The following is a 20,759-nucleotide window of genomic DNA, read 5'->3' as shown; positions in this document are numbered from 1 at the left end:
TGAAAGTATGGGAATTATGCAGTGACCAAAAATGGCTTGTACTGTATATGTGAAAGAGTCAGACTGTTCCGAATAATTCAACTCATGCTCATTTTCTCTTTAATTCTGCATATTACCACCTTTTCTCATAATGTCCCTCCCTTCATCCTTCCCATGGGGATTTTCATGGAGTGTTCACACTGATTCATGTTAACAGTTGCTCTTTCGACTGTACTGGTGTCAGATGGTAACATGGTAACATTTTCCCTGAGGGACAGTGGGATTTAGTTTTGACTTTCTTTTTTTATTTTGAAGGGGTCATATGATGCGATTTCATGTTTTCCTTTCTCTTTGGAGTGTTACAAGCTGTTCGTGAATAGATAAGATCCCTAAAGTTGCAAAGACTAAAGCCTCAAACCCAAAGAGATATTCTTTATAAAAGTTAAGACTCATCCACACCCTCCTAAAACGCTTCGTTTAAACACGCCCCCACATGTCTATGTCACTGTGTGGGAAGATTTGCATGACGCCGCCCAAATGTTTACGCAAAGAAAGAAGGCTTAACTTTTATTCTCGCTGTAGTATTGTTGCTGCCGCAGCTGCCATTTCGTCGAGACGCTATGTGTTTTGTTGTGAAAGCGAAACTACTTTGTTTGGCCTTCCAAAAGAGGACACAACTAGAAATCAGTGGTTAATCAGTGGTGTTGTATTTACAACACTGTTCCAGAACAGTTCAAAACAAATATTCAGATGTGTGCAGCACATTTTATGGAGGACTGTTTCCTGATCCTGGTAGAGTAGACTACAATGCCGGCTGTTCTGACTTACAGACTGTAAGTACGTTTTTTTATATTTAAAGAACTTGCACTGATGATTCAAACATGAGTTTTGAGCAGTGTAAAGTAGCGCTTGTTGTTTGTCATTTCTCCGATCACAAATGCAGACATGGTTTTATGTTTATGCGGTGCGATGCAATGCAGTATAAGTCATTATAATCAGTAATTATGTCCCCACTGGATGCAACAAATACCTAGTTTATAATAGGTTTTAATGTTTTTGTCTCGTCGCTCCGGCCGGACAGGGCATCACAATATGGTAAGGGGCGTAACATTTCCGTCACACGCTTGAGGTATTCGGCCAATCATAACGCACTGGATAGCTGGCCAATCACAGCACACCTCGTTTTTCAGACTGGTGAGCTTTGTAAAAATCGGCGCGTTTCAGAAAGGCGGGGCATAGAGGAGAAACAATAATGTACAGTATGTGGAAAATAATGTGTTTTTTTTTCACCTTAAACTGCATAAACACATTTCATTACACCAAATACACAAAATAATGTTCTTTTTAACAACGTCATATGACCCCTTTAATATACACTACCGTTCAAATTTTTTTTAATTGTTCAAGAAATAAGTCACTTGAGCTTACCAAGGCTGCATTTATTTAATCAAAAATACCGTAAAAACAGTAATATTGTGGAAAATGATAATGTGGTTTTAAAATGTTTTTTATTCCAGTATATTTTTAAAATGTAATTTGTTCTCGTGATGATGAAGCTGAATTTTCAGCAGCCATTACTACAGCCTTCAGTGTCACGTGATCCTTCAGAAATCATGCCAATATGCTGATTTGCTGCTCAAGAATTTTTTTTTCAGAATTCTTTGATGAATAGACAATTCTAAATTTAAATAAACAGCATTTATTTGAAATTCTAAACCTTTGTAACATTGTAAATGTGGTCACTTTTGATAAATTTAATATGTCCTTACTGCATAAAAGCATTAATTTCTTTTAAAACCATTTTTTTTTTTTATCCAAATCTTACTGACCCCAATCTTTTGAAGAGTAGTGTATCTTGTTTTCTTTTATGGTAATTTTTTTCCTTGTAATGTTCCTCTTCCTGCAGGGGGAGGAGATTTTCCTGGACATGTTTGAGGATGAGTATAGGAGCATGATGGTAAACCGCCTTACTAAACATACAAATGTTGTCTTTTTTGCAACCTCACTGTTGCAAGTCTGTTATAACCTGAAGATACAGCAACACATCCTGCTTGTGTGTGAGAGGGAATCTCTCTTATCTATCAGACATTTACTGGATAAGGAGTGACTAATGCACCCTATGTTTATACTACTTCCTCTTACAAAACATTGTTTCCTGGGAGTATTATTTTTCTTAAAGAATTAGCTTAGCTCGACTAAAAAAATATTGCCATTTAATCATGCTCATTTCATCCTTCCATCGAACACAAGGGAATAAAAAAAATTAAAAACAAAAATGAAGTTGCTCACTCATTTTCCTGCAATTATAAATAATGTGGGCTTGAGCTTTCAACATAAAAGCCAACATGACTCCTCTATATTGGTCTCTAGAAGTCGTATGCTTTGTGGAAAACAGACCATATGGACCATAAAATAGTATGGAACTGAAGTCATATTGTCTAATTTTTTTATGTGTAGCTTGTCTTGTAGCTTATATTGAAAAGAGTGGCCAGGATATTCTTTAATAAAAATTTACCTTTAGTGTTTTTGTACAGAAAAAAGAAAATCATTTGGGTTTGGAATGACATGAGAATGAGTAAATGATTCATGGCTGATGTATTTAAAATGTTGTGAAACTTAATTGTCATGTTCACACTGAACCAACGACAAACGCCAAGAGGCTGTTTGGCCAGCAAAATAAATGTTTGTGTTTGGTGGACCAGGAGCAACAAGCTCATAGAGTGATGAATGTTTTTGCATTTTTTCTTTGTTTATTTACACTGTGTGTATAGAATAAGCCCCTAAACGTGGAGTATCTTATGATGGATGCATCCATTTTACTTCCTCCCACTGGCACCCCCCTTACCGGCATTGACTTTGTGAAGCGATTGCCCTGTGGAGATGTCGAGAGGACACGCAGGGTCAGTAATGAACACATACACTCATGCTGAAAGATCTCAGATTGTATTATATTGGGTGGGTCTTGTGGTCTTTTGTCAAACAATTTGGCTTTTTTTTTGGACTCCTTTTTAATGGTTAAATGAAATTGTATTAATAAAAAAGCATGTCTAATTAATTAAAATCATGAAACTTAAATTTTTTTACATCAATTTATTAAAAATGTAACAAAAATTCCCAACCTTATGTTTTATTGTTACCAAATTCTGTTGTAGCATTCTGTTCTATCGGAAAGGTAACTTTAAATGACTTCTGTTGTGATCTGGCGCTATAGAGAAAATATAATTACCGGTAAATAAAATTAACTTGACCTTCAGGGGGCCCCGCCCCGCCCCGCCCCCTTAATATAATGGCAGGGGAAACACCGATAGAGTATCGACTTAATTTGGTCTGAATGACAAGCAGCTGATTTTGAATAGACATATGCTTTTTTGGTGATGACGGTCAAATGCATTTTTTGGTTAAACGTGAATACAAGTTTAGGCCTAAAGAAAAAAAGAAACTGTTGCATTTATTTACAGAGCAATTCTCAGTAAAACTTTAATTAGTACTAGTATATAGATGTCAGTCATTCAGTGAAGACTGTAGCAGGCATTTAACTAGTGTTATTTTATATTTGATATGTATACATAGAACATTTTAAGCACTGTTTACTTAAGTGAGCAGTTGTTTTACTGTTTTAGTTTTCATTAATATTTAACGTTCTACATAAAGGATTGTGTTTAATATTGTATTAGTTGAAAGTGGTGCCAAGAGTTGTCAAATTTTGCAGGTGACAGTACTGAAACGTTAATATCATAACTCTGGGTTGTCACTCAAGACACTCAGTTACATTGATAATTTTTTAATATTGGAGATACATTGAAAATATTTTAAAGAATATTTAGAAATTTTAGCACTCATGTAGGACATAAATTCCAGGAAGATTCATTGATGCTGTATGTGTGTGTGTGTGTGTCTGCAGGCTATCCGTGTGTTCTTCATGCTGCGCTCGCTGTCCCTACAGCTGCAGGGAGAACCAGAAACTCAACTTCCTCTCACCCGACCAGAAGATCTCATCAAGACTGATGATGTGCTTGACCTCAGTAAGGCCTTTACAGTCACATAAACCTGATGCTGAATAAGTTGGTTTTGGAAATCAAACATTTTCCAGTTTTCAAATTTCAACTGTAAGGAAATGTTCTGCTCGTTCAGGTTTTTGTTTGCTTTGCCAACATTTTTTTTTCTCACCATCAAGTTGTTTCAAACCTGTATAAATTTCTTCTGATGAGCACAAAAGAAGATATTTTGAAGAATGTTGGTGACCAAACAGTTTCTGGTCCCCACTGACTTCCATAGTATTTTCCTTTCCATTCTATGCAAGTCAGTGGCTACCAACAACTGTTGGTTACCAACATTCTTCAGATTATTTTGTTCAACATAAGAAAGAAGGTCTTAAGGGTTTGGAACAACTTGAGGGTGTGGAAATGACAACAGATTTTTCATTTTTGGCTGAACTCTCAACAAAAAAACTATACATTTAAGGACAGATAAATGTTAATAGTATATTTAGTATATTTAATGTGTGCCAGAAAATATATATTTTTCATTTTTTATTTAAATTGCCATAATACCTGGGTATTACAACTGTAATGCATTACCTGGGTAATTACTGTAATGTAACTCACAAAAACAAATACAATTTTGATGTCAAAAATAAAAGAGATGGCATATGATTTTCACATGACAACAATGTTCAATTAATCACAGAAAACCAATGTTTAGGCCTACAAGGATTAAAAGGGTCCTATTATATCCTTTTACAAAGTCTTGATTTAGTTTTCAGGGTGTACTAGAATTCATTTTCTTCCTTGATTGTTCCAAAAACATATTATTTTTCACATATTTTACGTTATTGCAGCACCTCACTTCCCAGTCTGTCTTGAATGCGCTGGTTAGTTCCTGTTTCAATGAAACCCCTCCTTCCGAAATACGAAAAGTGCTCTGATTGGTTAGCTGGCCCAGTGCTTTGTGATTGGAGAACTGCTGAGAGCCTGGGGCCAGTTGCACCAGCTTAGCCTAGTTTTGACGTAAATGGGCACTAAGTTACAACTTATGCACTACTAAATATTTTTTCGTTGCACCATTAGTGTAACTCTACGTATAAACTAAATATTTATGGAAGCGTCGGGTCAGGAGTAACGGTTGGAATAAAATAGCAGACTGAGTGAACTGCATCAATATGCTTTTCTTTTACCCGACAACCTGCAATCCTTTAGGCATATATGATGCTGCTGACATTTACACTCATGTGAACATATTAAGAGAGAAAAATATCTGAATAAATGTACTCTGTTTCTTTTTTTAGTGCATCTTCAACACCCCATCTACAGTGTTCCTCTATGCGCTTCGGTCCGTGTTGCGCATGTCAGATGAAATAATAAATAAATGGCATTTCTTATGGGTTTTTTTTCTTTCAGTATTTATTGATAAAATAGCTTACATATAGATTAATGTATCGTTTTTAATGGAAACTTGTTTTTACCGTTAGTATATGTGAGGCAAAAGAATGAAGGATAAATTAAAATTCATAGCATTTAAGCAAGTTCTACTCGCGTATTTGAAGGTTTTTATTGGATGATTTAGGGTAAACGTCATATGTGACTACACATTACTTTACGGAGAGCTTACGTACAACTACCTACGTTCTGCCTTGCGAACAACTGGTGCAACCAAAAAAATTTATAGATTTAGTTACAAACTATGTCCAATAAATGTAAGATTCAGTGACCTCACATCCCCCAACATGACCCGATGACGTTGTTGTTGAGTCCTGGTTTTCTTAGCATTTATGCTTTCTCAAATCTGCTTTAAAAAAATTGAATTTGGTTGCTTTTATGATTTTATAGCTGAAATCTTATAAATCCTACCTCGCTCATAACATCCTGTCTTATCATCAAAAGGACTACTACTCAGTTTCATGTGAATCTTTGCGATAACTTGATAACAAACTTCTACAGCTGAGTGATTCACATACACTGAATTGTGTGCTAGCTCTTGTTTCTGTGGTATCAGATAAAGTGCAGTTAGATAAAGATGAAACTGCAGCCCTTCGGTTGAGTTTTAATAGGAAAAGAATGTAGAATCGATATATTTCTCATGAACTGCGACCATCTCCTTGGTTTTGAGTTCCATGTTAAGACTTTCCTCATTGTATCGCACACTCAGTCGCGAAGTGTTTACCACACATGATGAAATCGCACTCTCGTCGCCTATGCAGCTCTTTTATGCAATCTGTGGGTTTGCTCTGTTAACCGATTCTCACTTCACCCCTGATGTGTTGCATGGAGGCCCTTGGTCTCAGCACCTCCAGCTCAGTTCTTGTGTCCAGGTATCCTGGTTAACTCGGGTCATCTCACTTTGACAGGTAAGAGGGTGTGTGTGCAGACAACTGACTCAGACCTTCCACTGTCGCTGAGGCCTTTGGTGTAGCTGTTGTGGGCAGCAGCCTTGAGCTCTTCCAGTATATCTCATGTCTAACAGTAAGGCTGCTTGAGAAGCACCTACAGCCTGGGTCAGAGAGTGGGCAGAACGAGCCCTGGAAGTGTGAGCAGGTGGGAGGAAGCTCAGATTTTGTTGCCAAAATCAACCCACTGCAGCTTCCTGTCTCTCAGCCTTTTGTGCATAAAAGGGTTAATGCACAAGGCGTGACATTTGGCTGACTGTTTTCGCTCTGGGTTTGAACCGGTTTCATTTGTGAAAAGCAATATTAGGTCAAGTTGATAAAGATTTAAGTCTGTTAGTCTGGCATTAAACTTAGTTTTACAAGATTACATTATAAGTACAGTAGGGTCCAAATGTTTAAGAATCGAATTTATATTATATGTAAAATGAAAAAAGTTTTATGTTTTGATAATGTTGAAATCCTAAAAATGATGAATTGTCCAGAAAAATTTGTGAGACATTTGTTCATTAGAACGTTTCAGAAACCTTAAAATAAATAATTGTGAACCATTTCTGTGTTTTGAAAATTTCTAAATCCAAAAATTTAACCATTTTGATTCTGAACAAATCCAATGAATCATTCAGATGAATTTGTGAACCATTTCTTTGTCTTGAAATTTTCAAAATCCTAAAAATGTTATGACATAAGCTTAATTCTTGCCGGATAGCATGATCATCAGATTTTATACAAATTTGTGGAGTTCATGGAGCTCCGATCCTATTGTAAATAAAGCAAAATGGGGACAAACCAAATATAAAAATTTATTATTTTCTTAATTTAACATTTCACATTTTCACACAAAATGATTGTGCTGGTAATCTAATTTATAATGAAAAAGTGTATTTATAAAATGAATGCTAATGATTTTCTCTAGTGCTTTCAGACTTTTGGACCCCACTATATCTCTCCAAAGCATTTTAACATAAAATCATCTCCAATTTTCATATCTGGAAAATCTTTTGTGCATCCCCCAGCTTCACAGTAACTACAGCTGGTTCATCTTGCACCTTCATGATTTGTGATAACATTGGCCTTTTATGTTCTTTTTTTATTGTGCATCCTGGAATGGCTCATCAGTGAGTGGATGGAACAAGCACCTCGCTATCAAATGACGAGAGAGACAGTCAGTCAGACAGATAGACAGACAGATCGACCTGAGAACCTGATGTGCCACTGATCTGTTATTTTTAGATGTGCAGGAAATGATGCATGCGCACAACACAGTAGACACAGCACAGTGCATTGTGTGAACTTTGTGTGAACATGAATTCTTGCTGAATATTTTCCACTTTGCTGCCATTTTTTTTTTTCAGAACACATTAACTGAAACATTGAACGGAGTTGCAACTACATGTTCAAATATATTTTTTTGCCCTTCTTGTTTCCTTTTTTTGTATGCATATACATAATTGATGCACATGACATGTGAACACTTTCTGAGGAAGTTCTCAGAAAAGTTTCTCACCTTAAACACTTAGTCACATGGTACTTTTGCATGTAACACCCCACCCCCACTTTGGTTGAGAGCTGAAATCTCTTCTATTAAGCGGGGTTTGTTAAAATAGACATGCACATTACATTTTCTCATGAAAATACACAGGATGTAACTGTGTATTGATTTAGCTGGTGGTGTCTGGAAGGTCTGATTCAGTTACTCATCCAGGGTTAGAGTGGGCGATTTGTCCTGCAGTAAACTACATTTATTGTGTGCCGAAGGTTATTTTCATGTTTTCTAAGTTATTGTTTAGTTGACTCTTGCTTCAGGATTCCCAAGGTCATGAATAACCTGGAATATGAGGGAATTTTTATGTAATGTTTTTCTGGCACCGACATCTTAAAGGGATAGTTCACCCAAAAATGAAAATTCTGTCATAGTTTACTCATCCTTAAGTTTCTCCAAACCTGTTACTCTTTTTAACACAAAAGATATTTGTAAGTATATTCCTAACCAAACAGTTGACGGTAGCCATTGACTTCCATAATATTTTTTGCCATGCAGTGGAAGTCAGTGACGACCATCAGTTGTTTAGTTACCAACATTCTTCAAAACAATCTTCTCTTGCGTTAAACAGAGAGAAAAAATAAATTTGTACAGGTTTGGTGAGGTTTTTTTTGAAAAATTTATTTTCAGTTGATCAGTTCAATTAATAAAGTAATTGATTATTCAGAGCAGTATACTGCAGTATGTACTATATTTCACAACATTTTTTGTTGTGTGTTGCTTTAAAGTGTCATGACCCCCGTTTCAGCACTGGTCTTTCACACCTTAGATTTGAAAAAAGACTCCAGAAATGGGCATGTAAAGCTGTGGAAGTGTGGGAAGAGGGGAGAAAACAACCAATAATACACAGGCCTACAACACGCATTATACAGACAAATGAATATTAAAATATATTTAAAATAGAAAGAATAAAGGCATAGTTACTTTTTGTTCATGTAGCTCATGATTAGGCATACCGCTGTATCGGTGACCTTATTTGCGTGTATTTTACTTGAAGATTACATGATATGTGTGCATACATGGTACTGGTTCATGTTTGGAGCACATGAACATATCATATTTTCAGAGAATATGAAATATGTTCACAAAAACTTGAAACACGTTTGCGCCGGTCTATATGTGAACTGCGATCCGCACAGCAAGTGTTGTTGCAGAAACTGCTCTCTCATGCGCGCGCCACATGTTGTTACATCTTAAATATTGTTACGGTAATGCTTACAGAGGTAAACTGACAGCACGGAAGCTCTTTAATGAGATTTGAATTCTGCGCTGGAAGATAACCTCATGCATAATACAGAGCAGGGATTGGATCATAAGAGCTCATTCTCATGAATAATACTGAGAAAAGCTTGGAAAACTTGCCATAGACGTGTACTCTCCAGCCACGGCCGCAAATGACCACTCCAAATTAATGCATAAACGTCACTTTTCATGACGTTGGTTCAACTTTACTTTTTGAACCAGGAGACTGGCATGGCTCCAAAGAAATGAAACACATAACCACTTTTTCTTTAAAAATAGACATAACGAGTGCTATTGTTGTTTTCACTGATGTGGAACCTGTATATGTTAACATCTCAAAAAAATGCGTTTTAGGGTTTCATGACCCTTTAACTATTGCTTAGTGATGCTGATTACTAAACAGGCAATTTTCTGAATTGATCAAACTGGTATACAAGTATGAATGATTCATTATATTAATTTGAATGAAGTCTCCCAGCTTCCACATAAACCCACTGCCATTTATAGACACTGAAGTGAAGGCTCTTTGTTCCGTTTCCTTTTTTTTTTTTAATACAACTTCATTATGAATCAACCAACATAACCACATGTAAGCACCCTGAAGTGTATCCTGATTGCCCTTAGGATACGAGATTCCACAGAGCTGGTGTGCATCATGGTTTTTGTGGCTTTAAAAATGGAGAACTACTGTGCCTCAGCTGTCTGGTTAACTAGTCAGACGGTGTGTATTCTTTGGTATAAGAGCAGATCATTTTCCCCTGAGGCAACACACTTCTCTGTCATCGCTGTTGGCTGCGAGTTAAAAGGAAGAGCAGCGTTTACTCTTTCAGTTCTGAAGTAATTCCTCAACCCATCAGTGTGACTTCTTAGGAAGTTCAGGGAGAAACTGGTACAAAGTCATAGTACCTCAGTTGTGACGATGCTATTTCAGTTATTAGTTTAGTTGGTCTACCTGAAACCAACTTCAAACGTTCATGACCTACCTCTCTTATTTACCCCTCCCCTTCTTCCCCCACCCCCCTCTCCACCCACCTGCGAGTAGCTGCGATGTACTGTGTAGGTCATGACTCACTGGAGTGTTTTTGAAAACTCCCGCATGTCTGAGTACAATCTGATTTCATGCCAGGTTAACACTCACTCAGTTACTGAGTCTTTAATGTGATTGAATTCACGCTTTATAATACGAAGTGCATGACTATATTTAGTTGTGCAAGGCCTACTGTTTCTTTGGAAATAGATTAGGTGGTTGAATTGAAATTTTAATGCTAAATTTCCTGACGCTTGTGATCAGAGGCTACTAAGGCAGTAATGTCGAAATCCGTCAGATCTGGACTTGCATATTTGTACAAATTTTTCACTTAGGTTTGTTTTGAATGCACAAAGTTGTTACACAGTGTTCCCATCCACAGTCTAGACTTTGACCTTTATGGCTTGTTTTTTACTGATTTATGGAAGTTTGTGGAAGGACCCTTGGAATTAACGCTCAATTATTCAACATTATTCTTCCCTTGTAGATAACAGTGATCTTATTGCTTGCATGGTGGTGAGTAAAGACGGGGTTCAAGCTCAGCGCTTCCTGGCTGTGGATGTGTACCAGATGAGTCTCGTGGAACCAGATTCAAAACGTCTCGGCTGGGGTGTTGTCAAGTTTGCTGGCCTTTTACAGGTCTGCTTCATTCCCACTCCTACACTGCAAACATGACACTCAAACAAAAAAAGAACACTTTGGCCAAATTCTTGACTGTGATCTTCAGCTCAGAAATGAAGTCCTCTGGAGGGTATTTAAAGGCTTCTCTCGAAAACCAGTTCTAAAAATCTGGTTTTGGTTGTTTTTTGGCTATTGCAGTTTTGCGTTAATATTGTTTCTTTTAACAAAGTGTCTCAGTTTAAAAAAAAGAGATCAGTTAAATGCTGTAACTTGATTTGCAGTGCAAACAAATGACTAAAATTGTGTAAATATGGATATGATGTGTGCAAGTTGCTGCATTTTTTTTTTTTTTTTAATTTTTTACTTTTCATCCAATCTTGTTAGTTTAATGCATACTGTAAATATTTGGTAACAATGTTCCCTCTCATTTTTTTTCTTGCTGAGCAAAACTTTTCTTTATTGGCCGGACATTTCGGCCACCTGAGCAAAAACATTCTTTATACCAGACCTGTACAGTGCACACAGTAAAAAGTGTGTAACTTTTAACTTTAATGTGCTATTAATATTTGATTTGACCCTTGATGTAACAAAATGATGCAACATTTAGTTTTCCTGAGAAAACATTTATACAGTGCTGTGTTGCCAAGAAATTCTATTAAAAATCTTTTTTTTTTTAAATCTCATGCAGAACAGTTCACTTCTTTATAATAATGTGTGACCCTGGAGCACAAAACCAGTCTTAAGTCGCTGGGGTATATTTGCAGCAATAGCCAAAAAAAACATTGTGTGGGTCAAAATTATTGATTTTTCTTTTATGCCAAAAATCATTAGGATATAAGTAAAGATCATGTTCCATGAAGATATTTTGTAAATTTCTTACCGTAAATATATCAAAAAGGTTATTTATTTAAAGGTTATTTTCTCAATATTTAGATTTTTTTGCTCCCTCAGATTTTGTATCTCGGCCAAATATTGTCATGTCCTAACAAACTTTACATCAATTGAAAGCTTATTTATTCAGCTTTCATGTGATGTATACATTTCAATTTTGAAAAATTGACCCTTATGGTTTTGTGCTCCAGGGTCACATATGATAAAATAAAATACAATATATACCTAATATGAAAAAAATTAAGCAGTTATTGTGCATGAATTCCCTGAGGTCAGTTATTTATTAGGCTTATAATATAATTATAATTTAAAAAAAAAAAACATTTCAAAAAACTTTTTTTTTTTATGAACGTGATTTAATTTAATTTTATCTTATCATCCCTATGTTGTAGAGTTTGCCCACTACTGCACCTGTTTATAACTGTAAATGTCTATTTCACATGTCATATGTTTGTGTTGGCTCTCGTGTCGTGCTCGTGTATTTCGTCTGCAACCATTAAAGTATTAGATTTCCACATTTGGCCCACATCATCCTCTTTCTATGAAACCTGTATACCACCTTCACCAGTTCTAACTCTAGAGCAGCACCAATTCTATAGCGGTTTGCATGAGCATTGCAATTATTTCGCATTTACTAGGATTTCAATCAAATGGCGTTCCAAACTCATTTTTCCGTTTGTCCTGTGCGTGGCATATTATTTCTTCTGTGTGGCGGTGTACAGGGAACATTGTTTGGTAATGTGTTGCTTCGAAACCCTCTGTGAGCATCCTGGTAACTTAAGATTCATGAGCAAACATAATAGGATATTTAAATTGCCACATGGAAACGCATTTGCCAACATATTTGCACAAAATGAATCATAGTTAGGCATTTTACAAATCATTCTCTTTAGCCAAACTTGATCTTAAGGGATTCCTTTAAGCACAACAGTTAAGTCATTAAGTGCAGCTATTTGATGACAGAAATAATAATAATTATTATTATAGGGAATGATTTCTCAGAAGACATTTCCCAACAGACACTGGAAGTGTAATAGGAAAGAATAAAAAAGAATACAGAATTAATTTCCTAAAAAATAAATAAACAAATTCTGAAAACAAACCCCCCAAAAAATGAATGAATAAATTATTTTCAAAAAATTGTTGCACTTTAAGTCTGAGAAACCAACATTCAAATTTTCAGATTTTAATCTAATGCTTCTGTTCACAGGACATGCAGGTTTCAGGTGTAGAGGACGACAGCAGGGCCCTGAACATCATCATACACAAGCCCACGTCTAACCCTCATGCCAAGCCTGTGCCCATCCTGCAGGCTAATTTCATTTTTGCAGACCATATTCGCTGCATCATCGCCAAACAGCGACTAGCCAAGGGCCGCATCCAGGCCAGACGCATGAAAATGCAGCGGATAGCAGGTCAGGTCTTGGCAGCTTACCAGTTGTAAATTGCCTTGAAGCCAAAGCCATAAACTATGTTTTTATGGCAGCTTGTATCTTCTGTTTATAAATGACACTTTCTCAGACCACCCAGCTGTTGTGCAACATTGGGGGAGGGGTTGAATGGGGCCATTTGAGTTGGACTTTAGTTTTACTTTAACTGCCCAGAATAACATTTTGAATTGATGGATGCCAGGTGCAATAATTTTAATTGTACTGATTTCCAGAGACATGGAATTTCCCTTTAGCTTGGATTTTTATCCTGCTACGATTTAGTGTTAATGTGTAGCTGGAAAAAATGAATTCATATTTCTGTCACACGAATTATTTTTGCTCATGTTATATTTTTTCCCTTCTTTCCATAAGCTCTATTGGACCTTCCTGTTCAGCCTTCCACAGAGGTGCTGGGCTTCAGCCAACCGTCTGTTGCTTCATCTCTCCCTTTTCGCTTCTATGACCAGTCCAGACGCGGGCCAGCCTTCGCCTCTGTAGATAAAGTTCCAGGTAAATGTGTGAACGATTAAGGAGGAAATCACAGAAGATTAAGCTTCTTGCTTTTTTAATTTAAGCTTCTCAAGCATGCATTAAATTAATAAAAAATAGCAGTAAATGACAGTAAAAATAAAATTGTTACAAAAAGATTTCTTTCAAATAAATGCTGTTGCTTTGAACTTTCTATTCATTAGAGAATTATGAAAAAATGTGTTGCGTTTTCCACAAAAATGATCAGCATATTAATGATTTCTGAAGGATCATGTGACACTGAAGACTAGAGTGTAATGGCTGATGAAAATCAGCTTTGCATCACATGAATAAATTACATTTTCAAATATATTAACCCCTAACTTTTTAACAGTAGTTTATTTTATAATTTTAAATTTTTAAAAAAATTGAAAATAAAAATGAATGTCTAGTCTGTCTTCGGTTGCCGTTTTTTGACCAAACTGCTGCATACTTTCTTATGGATGATTTGGTGGTAGATGAGTTCTGTGGCACAGTCTTGATGTAAGACTTCTGTTTTATAGGAAGGTGCTCACAACATTAGAGTTTCCTGTTTCTGTTGCAGTATAAGATATATTTAATATATGTTGTGAAACATTTACCTCTTTTGCATTTTTTTATTTCTGAAAGGGACTTGCTCACTCACTTCTCGCTGAGGAGATTTGAACAGAAATTAGACTTATTCTCAACTATTGCACATCCTAATTTTGTTTCCCCCCCGAATTTCTCTAGTGCTCTTCTAAGTTACAGTTCTGTTTTGTCTGGAAAAGGTTTCTAGGTAATGCTTCCTCTGTACCAGCTGTGATTCTGAACAGTCATGGTATTCAACCCTTATTTAGACTTTTGTTTCTAGACCAGTGGGTCATTTACAAAGTAATGTGGTTTATTGTGCATTTAAGTGTTATGACTATATATATATATATATGTATATATATATATATATGTATATAGGTCAAAGACGTTAAGATGTCCGCATCAAAAGAAATTTACAAAAATTATTATATGTCCATAGAAAGCACATTAAATGTAAGTACAGTGTCTACTTTTAAGGTTTCAAATAAGTTTTTGGAGAATAAAATGTTAAAATTTGGTTGAAATAATGTTACATTGTCATGCAGTGTAACACAATATTTATGTAAAAATTCAAACAACATGCTTATTCTGACTAAAATGTATAAAAGAATAAGGGAGCATATTACATTTTATTGTGTTTTAAATGAGTAAAAATTATTACTGACGAATGGGCAAAACCTAGGATAGTGGCACATTTTAAAAATGTAAAATTACAACTAATTAGTATTTGGGGTGAAAGTAATTAGTCTTTTAATATGTCATAAATTTATGTTTGTTGTTAATATGCCTGACAAGAATGTTACACTGAATGACATTTTAGTGGGTGTCTTCTGTAAATCAGGGAAAAATGTAGGATATTTATTTTTTGCTCGGAAAAACAAAATTGCAATTAAATTAAACTGAAAAGTTTTTAATTTTGGGGGGGGAAAAACAACAACAATTTAAAGCAGTATTACTCTTATTGTTTTTATGCTTAAATCCTTTTTCGTCTTTGACGTATATATATATATATACAGTAGGTACAGAAAGTATTCAGACCCCCTTAAATTTTTCACTCTTTGTTATATTGCAGCCATTTGCTAAAATCATTTAAGTTAATTTTTTTTCCTCATTAATGTACACACAGCACCCCATATTGACAGAAAAACACAGAATTGTTGACATTTTTGCAGATTTATTAAAAAAGAAAAACTGAAATATCACATGGTCCTAAGTATTCAGACCCTTTGCTCAGTATTTAGTAGAAGCACCCTTTTGATCTAATACAGCCATGAGTCTTTTTGGGAAAGATGCAACAAGTTTTTCACACCTGGATTTGGGGATCCTTTGCCATTCCTCCTTGCAGATCCTCTCTAGTTCTGTCAGGTTGTATGGTAAACTTTGGTGGACAGCCATTTTTAGGTCTCTCCAGAGATGCTCAATTGGGTTTAAGTCAGGGCTCTGGCTGGGCCATTCAAGAACAGTCACAGAGTTGTTGTGAAGCCGTTATTTTTGCTGTGTGCTTAGGGTCAAACCTTCGGCCCAGTCTGAGGTCCTGAGCACTCTGGAGAAGGTTTTCGTCCAGGATATCCCTGTACTTGGCCGCATTCATCTTTCCCTCGATTGCAACCAGTCATCCTGTCCCTGCAGCTGAAAAACACCCCCACAGCATGATGCTGCCACCACCATGCTTCACTGTTGGGACTATATTGGACAGGTGATGAGCAGTGCCTGGTTTTATCCACACATACCGCTTAGAATTAAGGCCAAAAAGTTCTATCTTGGTCTCATCAGACCAGAGAAACTTATTTCTCACCATCTTGGAGTCCTTCAGGTGTTTTTTAGCAAACTCCATGCGGGCTTTCATGTGTCTTGCACTGAGGAGAGGCTTCCGTCGGGCCACACTGCCATAAAGCCCCGACTGGTGGAGGGCTGCAGTGATGGTTGACTTTCTACAACTTTCTCCCATCTCCCGACTGCATCTCTGGAGCTCAGCCACAGTGATCTTTGGGTTCTTCTTTACCTCTCTCACCAAGGCTCTTCTCCCCCGATAGCTCAGTTTGGCCGGACGGCCAGCTCTAGGAAGGGTTCTGGTCATCCCAAACGTCTTCCATTTAAGGATTATGGAGGCCACTGTGCTCTTAGGAACCTTAAGTGCAGCAGAATTTTTTTTGTAACCTTGGCCAGATCTGTGCCTTGCCACAATTCTGTCTCTGAGCTCTTCAGGCAGTTCCTTTGACCTCATGATTCTCAAAAGTGAGTTCTCTGTATAGGGAAATGGATGACTAATAGCCATCTCTCAGTCCCTTTTGATGACGTGTTGTTGGTTCAGGTAAAAGAGATTGTGGTTCCCAGAACTCTTGGTTTGATGCCAAGTGCTTTGAAAAGCCTGGTCTGTTCATTGTTTGCCATTGGATCACATTAAAGTAATTTGGTAATTGAGATTATTTTGTACCAAATTTATTGCAATGAATTAATGTTTCAATAATCTGCAAGTAAGGGTGTATTTGTGAGTGTATATGGGACCTGGATGGAGACAGCTCATTATTTATTAGAGAGGACTAATGGCCAGACTAAAATCTTCACTTTAAAGGGGTCATATGACGTTGCTAAAAAGAACATTATTTTGTGTATTTGGTGTAATGAAATGTTAATGCAGTTTAAGGTTAAAAAAACACATTATTTTCCACATAATGTACATTATTGTTTCTCCTCTATGCCCCGCCTTTCTGAAACGCGTCAATTTTTACAAAGCTCATCGGTCTGAAAAAGCGAGGTGTTCTCTGATTGGCCAGCTATCCAGTGCACTGTGATTGGCCGAATGCCTCAAGCGTGTGACGGAAATGTTACGCCCTTTAGCATACTGTGATGCCCTGTCCGGCTGGAGCGACGAGACAAAACCAATAAAGCCCATTACAAATGAGGCATTTGTTTCATCCAGTGGGGACATAATTACTGATGAGTCAGAAGCGCCAGACTGTCCTTGCAAAGTTGGAACTGCCCCACTTTATAGAAACAGACAACGGCATTGTAGGCTACTCTCACAGGAAACAGTCCTCAACCTCCGCAAAATGCGCTGCACACATCTGAATATTTGGGTTGAACTGTTCTGGAACAGTGTTGTAAATACAACTTAACCACTGATTTCTAATCGTGTCCTCTTTTGGAAGGCCAAACAAAGTAGTTTCACTTTCACAACGAAACACCACAGCAACTCCACAACATGGAAGCGGCGGCAACAGCAAGAATTAAAGTTACGCCTTCTTTTTTTGCATGAACATTTGGGCGGCATTATGCAAATCTTCCCACATCGTGACATAGATATGTGGGGGCGTGTTAGAACGAGCCGTTTTAGGTAGGTGTGGCTGACTCTTAACTTTTATAAAGAATATCTCTTTGGATTTGAGACTTTAGTCTTTGCAACTTTACAGATCTTCTTTATGCACCAAGAGCTTGTAACACTCCAAAGAGAAAGGAAAAATTTAAATCGCATCATATTACCCCTTTAAGCCGCAGTTCCAGCTTGTTTTTGTTAGCAATTAAGTTTGATACAGAAAGTATGCCAGGACATTCAGTGATACCAAGTCTGTCGGTGTCTGAGTGATTTGCATGTGCCGTGTGTTTGCTTTCCAGGTTTTGCAGTTGCTCACGTTGCTCAGCACAACCCCACATCAGCTTCCTCCACCTCACCCCCTTCCAGTGGCCCCACCGGCCCTGCTGACTCTGTCACAGCCAGCAGCTCATCCACACACACCGTCACACAGAGTCAAACAGGTAACAAACACACTCACATATGCAACTCCCTTCTCTGCATTTGCTTAACCACCCTACTTTACTACCAACTGAAACACCAAAAACCTTCATACGCGCTGCTAGAAAAACACCCTCTTTTCAAAGAAGCAGATTGCGCAATCATTTTGATTTTTCTCTCAGTAGGTCAGACTATGTGATATCCAGGGTCCAAGATTCATTTGTTTGCCACACTTGTCAATGACAAATAGATGTTTTTCTAATTTTCTTCAATGAGAATTGTTTTTGCTGCCCATGAAAAATATTTTTTGTCATTTTCCTTTGTATATTTGCAGCAAACGATGCAGGTCATTGTCTCTTGCATCATTGTGTCTTTCTGTGTGTCTGTCAGTTGTCAAACAGTGATTTTGTTCCCTGTATTTTTATATCTGTTTTTTTTTATGCATTTCCACAGATCTGGAATCAGATCAGACGTTTTATTAATAATTGCATTGTGATTTACATTTATACATTTGGCAGATGCTTTTATCTGGAGCGACTTACATTGCATTCAAGGTATACATTTTAGCAGTTCATGCATTCCCTGGGAATTAAACCCCTGACTTTAGTATTGCTAGTGCATGCTTTACTGTTCGCTTTAGATGTTGCTTTACATACAACACCTTTTTATTAAATCTTCTAAGCCAATTTGTACTTTCATTTAGCGCTTGGCAAGTGATAATTTTGGATCCTGCTGATATCACAGTCCCACTTTTACAGTGTCAATTTTATTGTCGCAGCCATATAAATGCAGATTGCGAACTGCTGCTGCAGTATTACAGCTATAGTACATGATTATACGTAGATTAAAGACCCGTACACACTAGGGATGATAACTATTGCAATAACTATAAATATAACATTTTAACAATCCTTCTAATTCTAGAGAACAGGGAAGTCGACTCCACAGCTATAACAGTAATGATACAGAGAAACAATATAGTTAGAATTACTTTCAGACACTTTTTTCCAGCTGAAGAACAATAAAAAAAAAAAAAAGGCAGCTAATCAGAGTATACTCACATTTAAAGCAGCAGATAACGTAACTGCAGTGTTGACATGACATATAATGTTATCATCCGTTGGTGTGGACACTAATATAGTTATCATTCTTGGTGTGTTAAGACCATGTTTCTTTTACTATGAGCTCAAAGCCTCACAGCTCATACACTCTTGTTCTTTTTTTAGTCTTCAAGTGCATTTAAACGTGGTTGAATGTGTGAGTTCATGTAATTTCATGTTGACATCATCCTTTTGAGCACTTGTCAGGCAGCCAGTTTTATCAAAATTAGCAAGACACGAATTCCCTGGTAAGCTGTGGTCAAGTAGTTGTTTAAATGGAAGACTATTTTATGACTACCAGCTAAATATTCCTCCAAAAGGCCTCTTAAGAATTGATTGCTGGGTAGAACAAGAGTCTCTGAGGGACTTTGTTCACTTAATCTGTCTTTCAGTCTATCTCTGCCTCCTACACTGCATCTGTCAGCAGATCACTGGTGGTCAGGTGTGGTTTTGGAAGAACCTGAAAACTCACGAAGTCTTCACACCACACGAGCCCAGGAGCCAATCTGGTGGCTGATTCTCTGAATAGAGCAGTGGAGTCTTGTGGCCTCTGTGAAGTCTCCTACAGATTTCTGTTTTGTGGCGGGGGCGTTTAACCAGAGGTGGAAAGTAACGAAGTACATTTACTCGTGTTACTGTAATTGAGTAGCTTTTTTGTGTACTTCTACTTTTAAAGTAATTTTTCAAATCTGTAATTTTACTTTTACTTAAGTATATTTAGTTTGAAGTATTGTACTTCGCTACATTTTAAAACACATTAATTACTGAGTAAAAAAATGTAATCGCTCCCTGGAAACTACTGCAGTAATGGGCAGGAGAGCAAACAGGCAATAAAATCACAAGAAAGATGGAGACGGACAAGACAGGCGTTATGGTGCAGACCCAGCTGAATACGAAAACCAATCGTATTCTGCTGAAGGAAATAAAGTGAACCCCTGGCCATATTTATGCTCTATTATGCAGTGTAAGCTGTGTTTGCCTAGGGAGACCAAACTAGCAGCTTATAAAATCTTGACACCAACCCTTCGCAAATCACGTAGAGGTAAGGTTTGCATCGTTGCATTGGTGGTTAAAAGGTTTTGCACAAATTAGCCAAAAAGACAGTGGTGCAGGGTGCGCGATATATATTGTCTGCGATAATATCGTAATTGTTGTTATAACGATGTGCGATTTGACATTCAGTATTTTGCCAAAAACTAAACAAAACACTCCTACAGAGTGCCGTGAAGTCTAGTAGATAGACTAGTCCGCGCTCGCATTTAGAGTGCGTTCTTTCACTGCATGATTCAAAATGAATGATCACAAAATTGAAGATATAGGGGCAGAAAATTTAGATAATTTCATATAGTAAATCAATATCACACGAAGAGTGCCGGTTTTTTCCTCCAAAATTTAGCATGATACATACAGATTTTTTTTTACAACAGTTCAATAAATAATACGTTTCTTCAGAGGCTTGCGTTTTACAGCCACCATAGCACAGTTTTGCGTCTCTGAGCAATGACGGTGTTTCGTTCCTGAATGAATCAACCGTTTAAATGATTCGGTACAGTCGCAATGACTCACTTATTAACAGTGAATTGCTGCCACCTACTGGCGGTTTTAATTTCGCATTTAAAGTATCTTTTGATTTATTTATTTTTTTATAATTTCAAATGAGTATACAACATTTTATGTCTTATATATCAAAACATTATTTCTGCATTTGTAAATGCAGGTTAAATGCATTCATGTCCT

The 20,759-nt window shown here is 36.9% G+C and overlaps 1 protein-coding gene across 4 annotated transcripts in view; it reads left to right on the top strand.

The window, feature by feature from the left end:
* Nucleotides 1–20,759, top strand: part of LOC107567904 (protein CLEC16A-like) — a 56,290-nt gene that overhangs the window by 30,782 nt on the left and 4,749 nt on the right. For all 4 annotated transcript variants that reach the window (XM_016253696.1, XM_016253716.1, XM_016253706.1 and 1 more), the window contains 7 exons: nt 1,886–1,936; nt 2,751–2,879; nt 3,881–4,001; nt 10,658–10,809; nt 12,893–13,097; nt 13,485–13,622; nt 17,805–17,945. In XM_016253696.1, coding sequence (XP_016109182.1) covers nt 1,886–1,936; nt 2,751–2,879; nt 3,881–4,001; nt 10,658–10,809; nt 12,893–13,097; nt 13,485–13,622; nt 17,805–17,945 — 937 coding nt within the window. The remainder of the gene's footprint in view (nt 1–1,885; nt 1,937–2,750; nt 2,880–3,880; nt 4,002–10,657; nt 10,810–12,892; nt 13,098–13,484; nt 13,623–17,804; nt 17,946–20,759) is intronic.

This window comes from Sinocyclocheilus grahami, unplaced genomic scaffold (genome assembly GCF_001515645.1).
Source record: "Sinocyclocheilus grahami isolate Dianchi unplaced genomic scaffold, SAMN03320097.WGS_v1.1 scaffold27.1, whole genome shotgun sequence".
NCBI lineage: Eukaryota > Metazoa > Chordata > Actinopteri > Cypriniformes > Cyprinidae > Sinocyclocheilus > Sinocyclocheilus grahami.
This window is presented reverse-complemented; position numbering and strand designations above follow the sequence as displayed.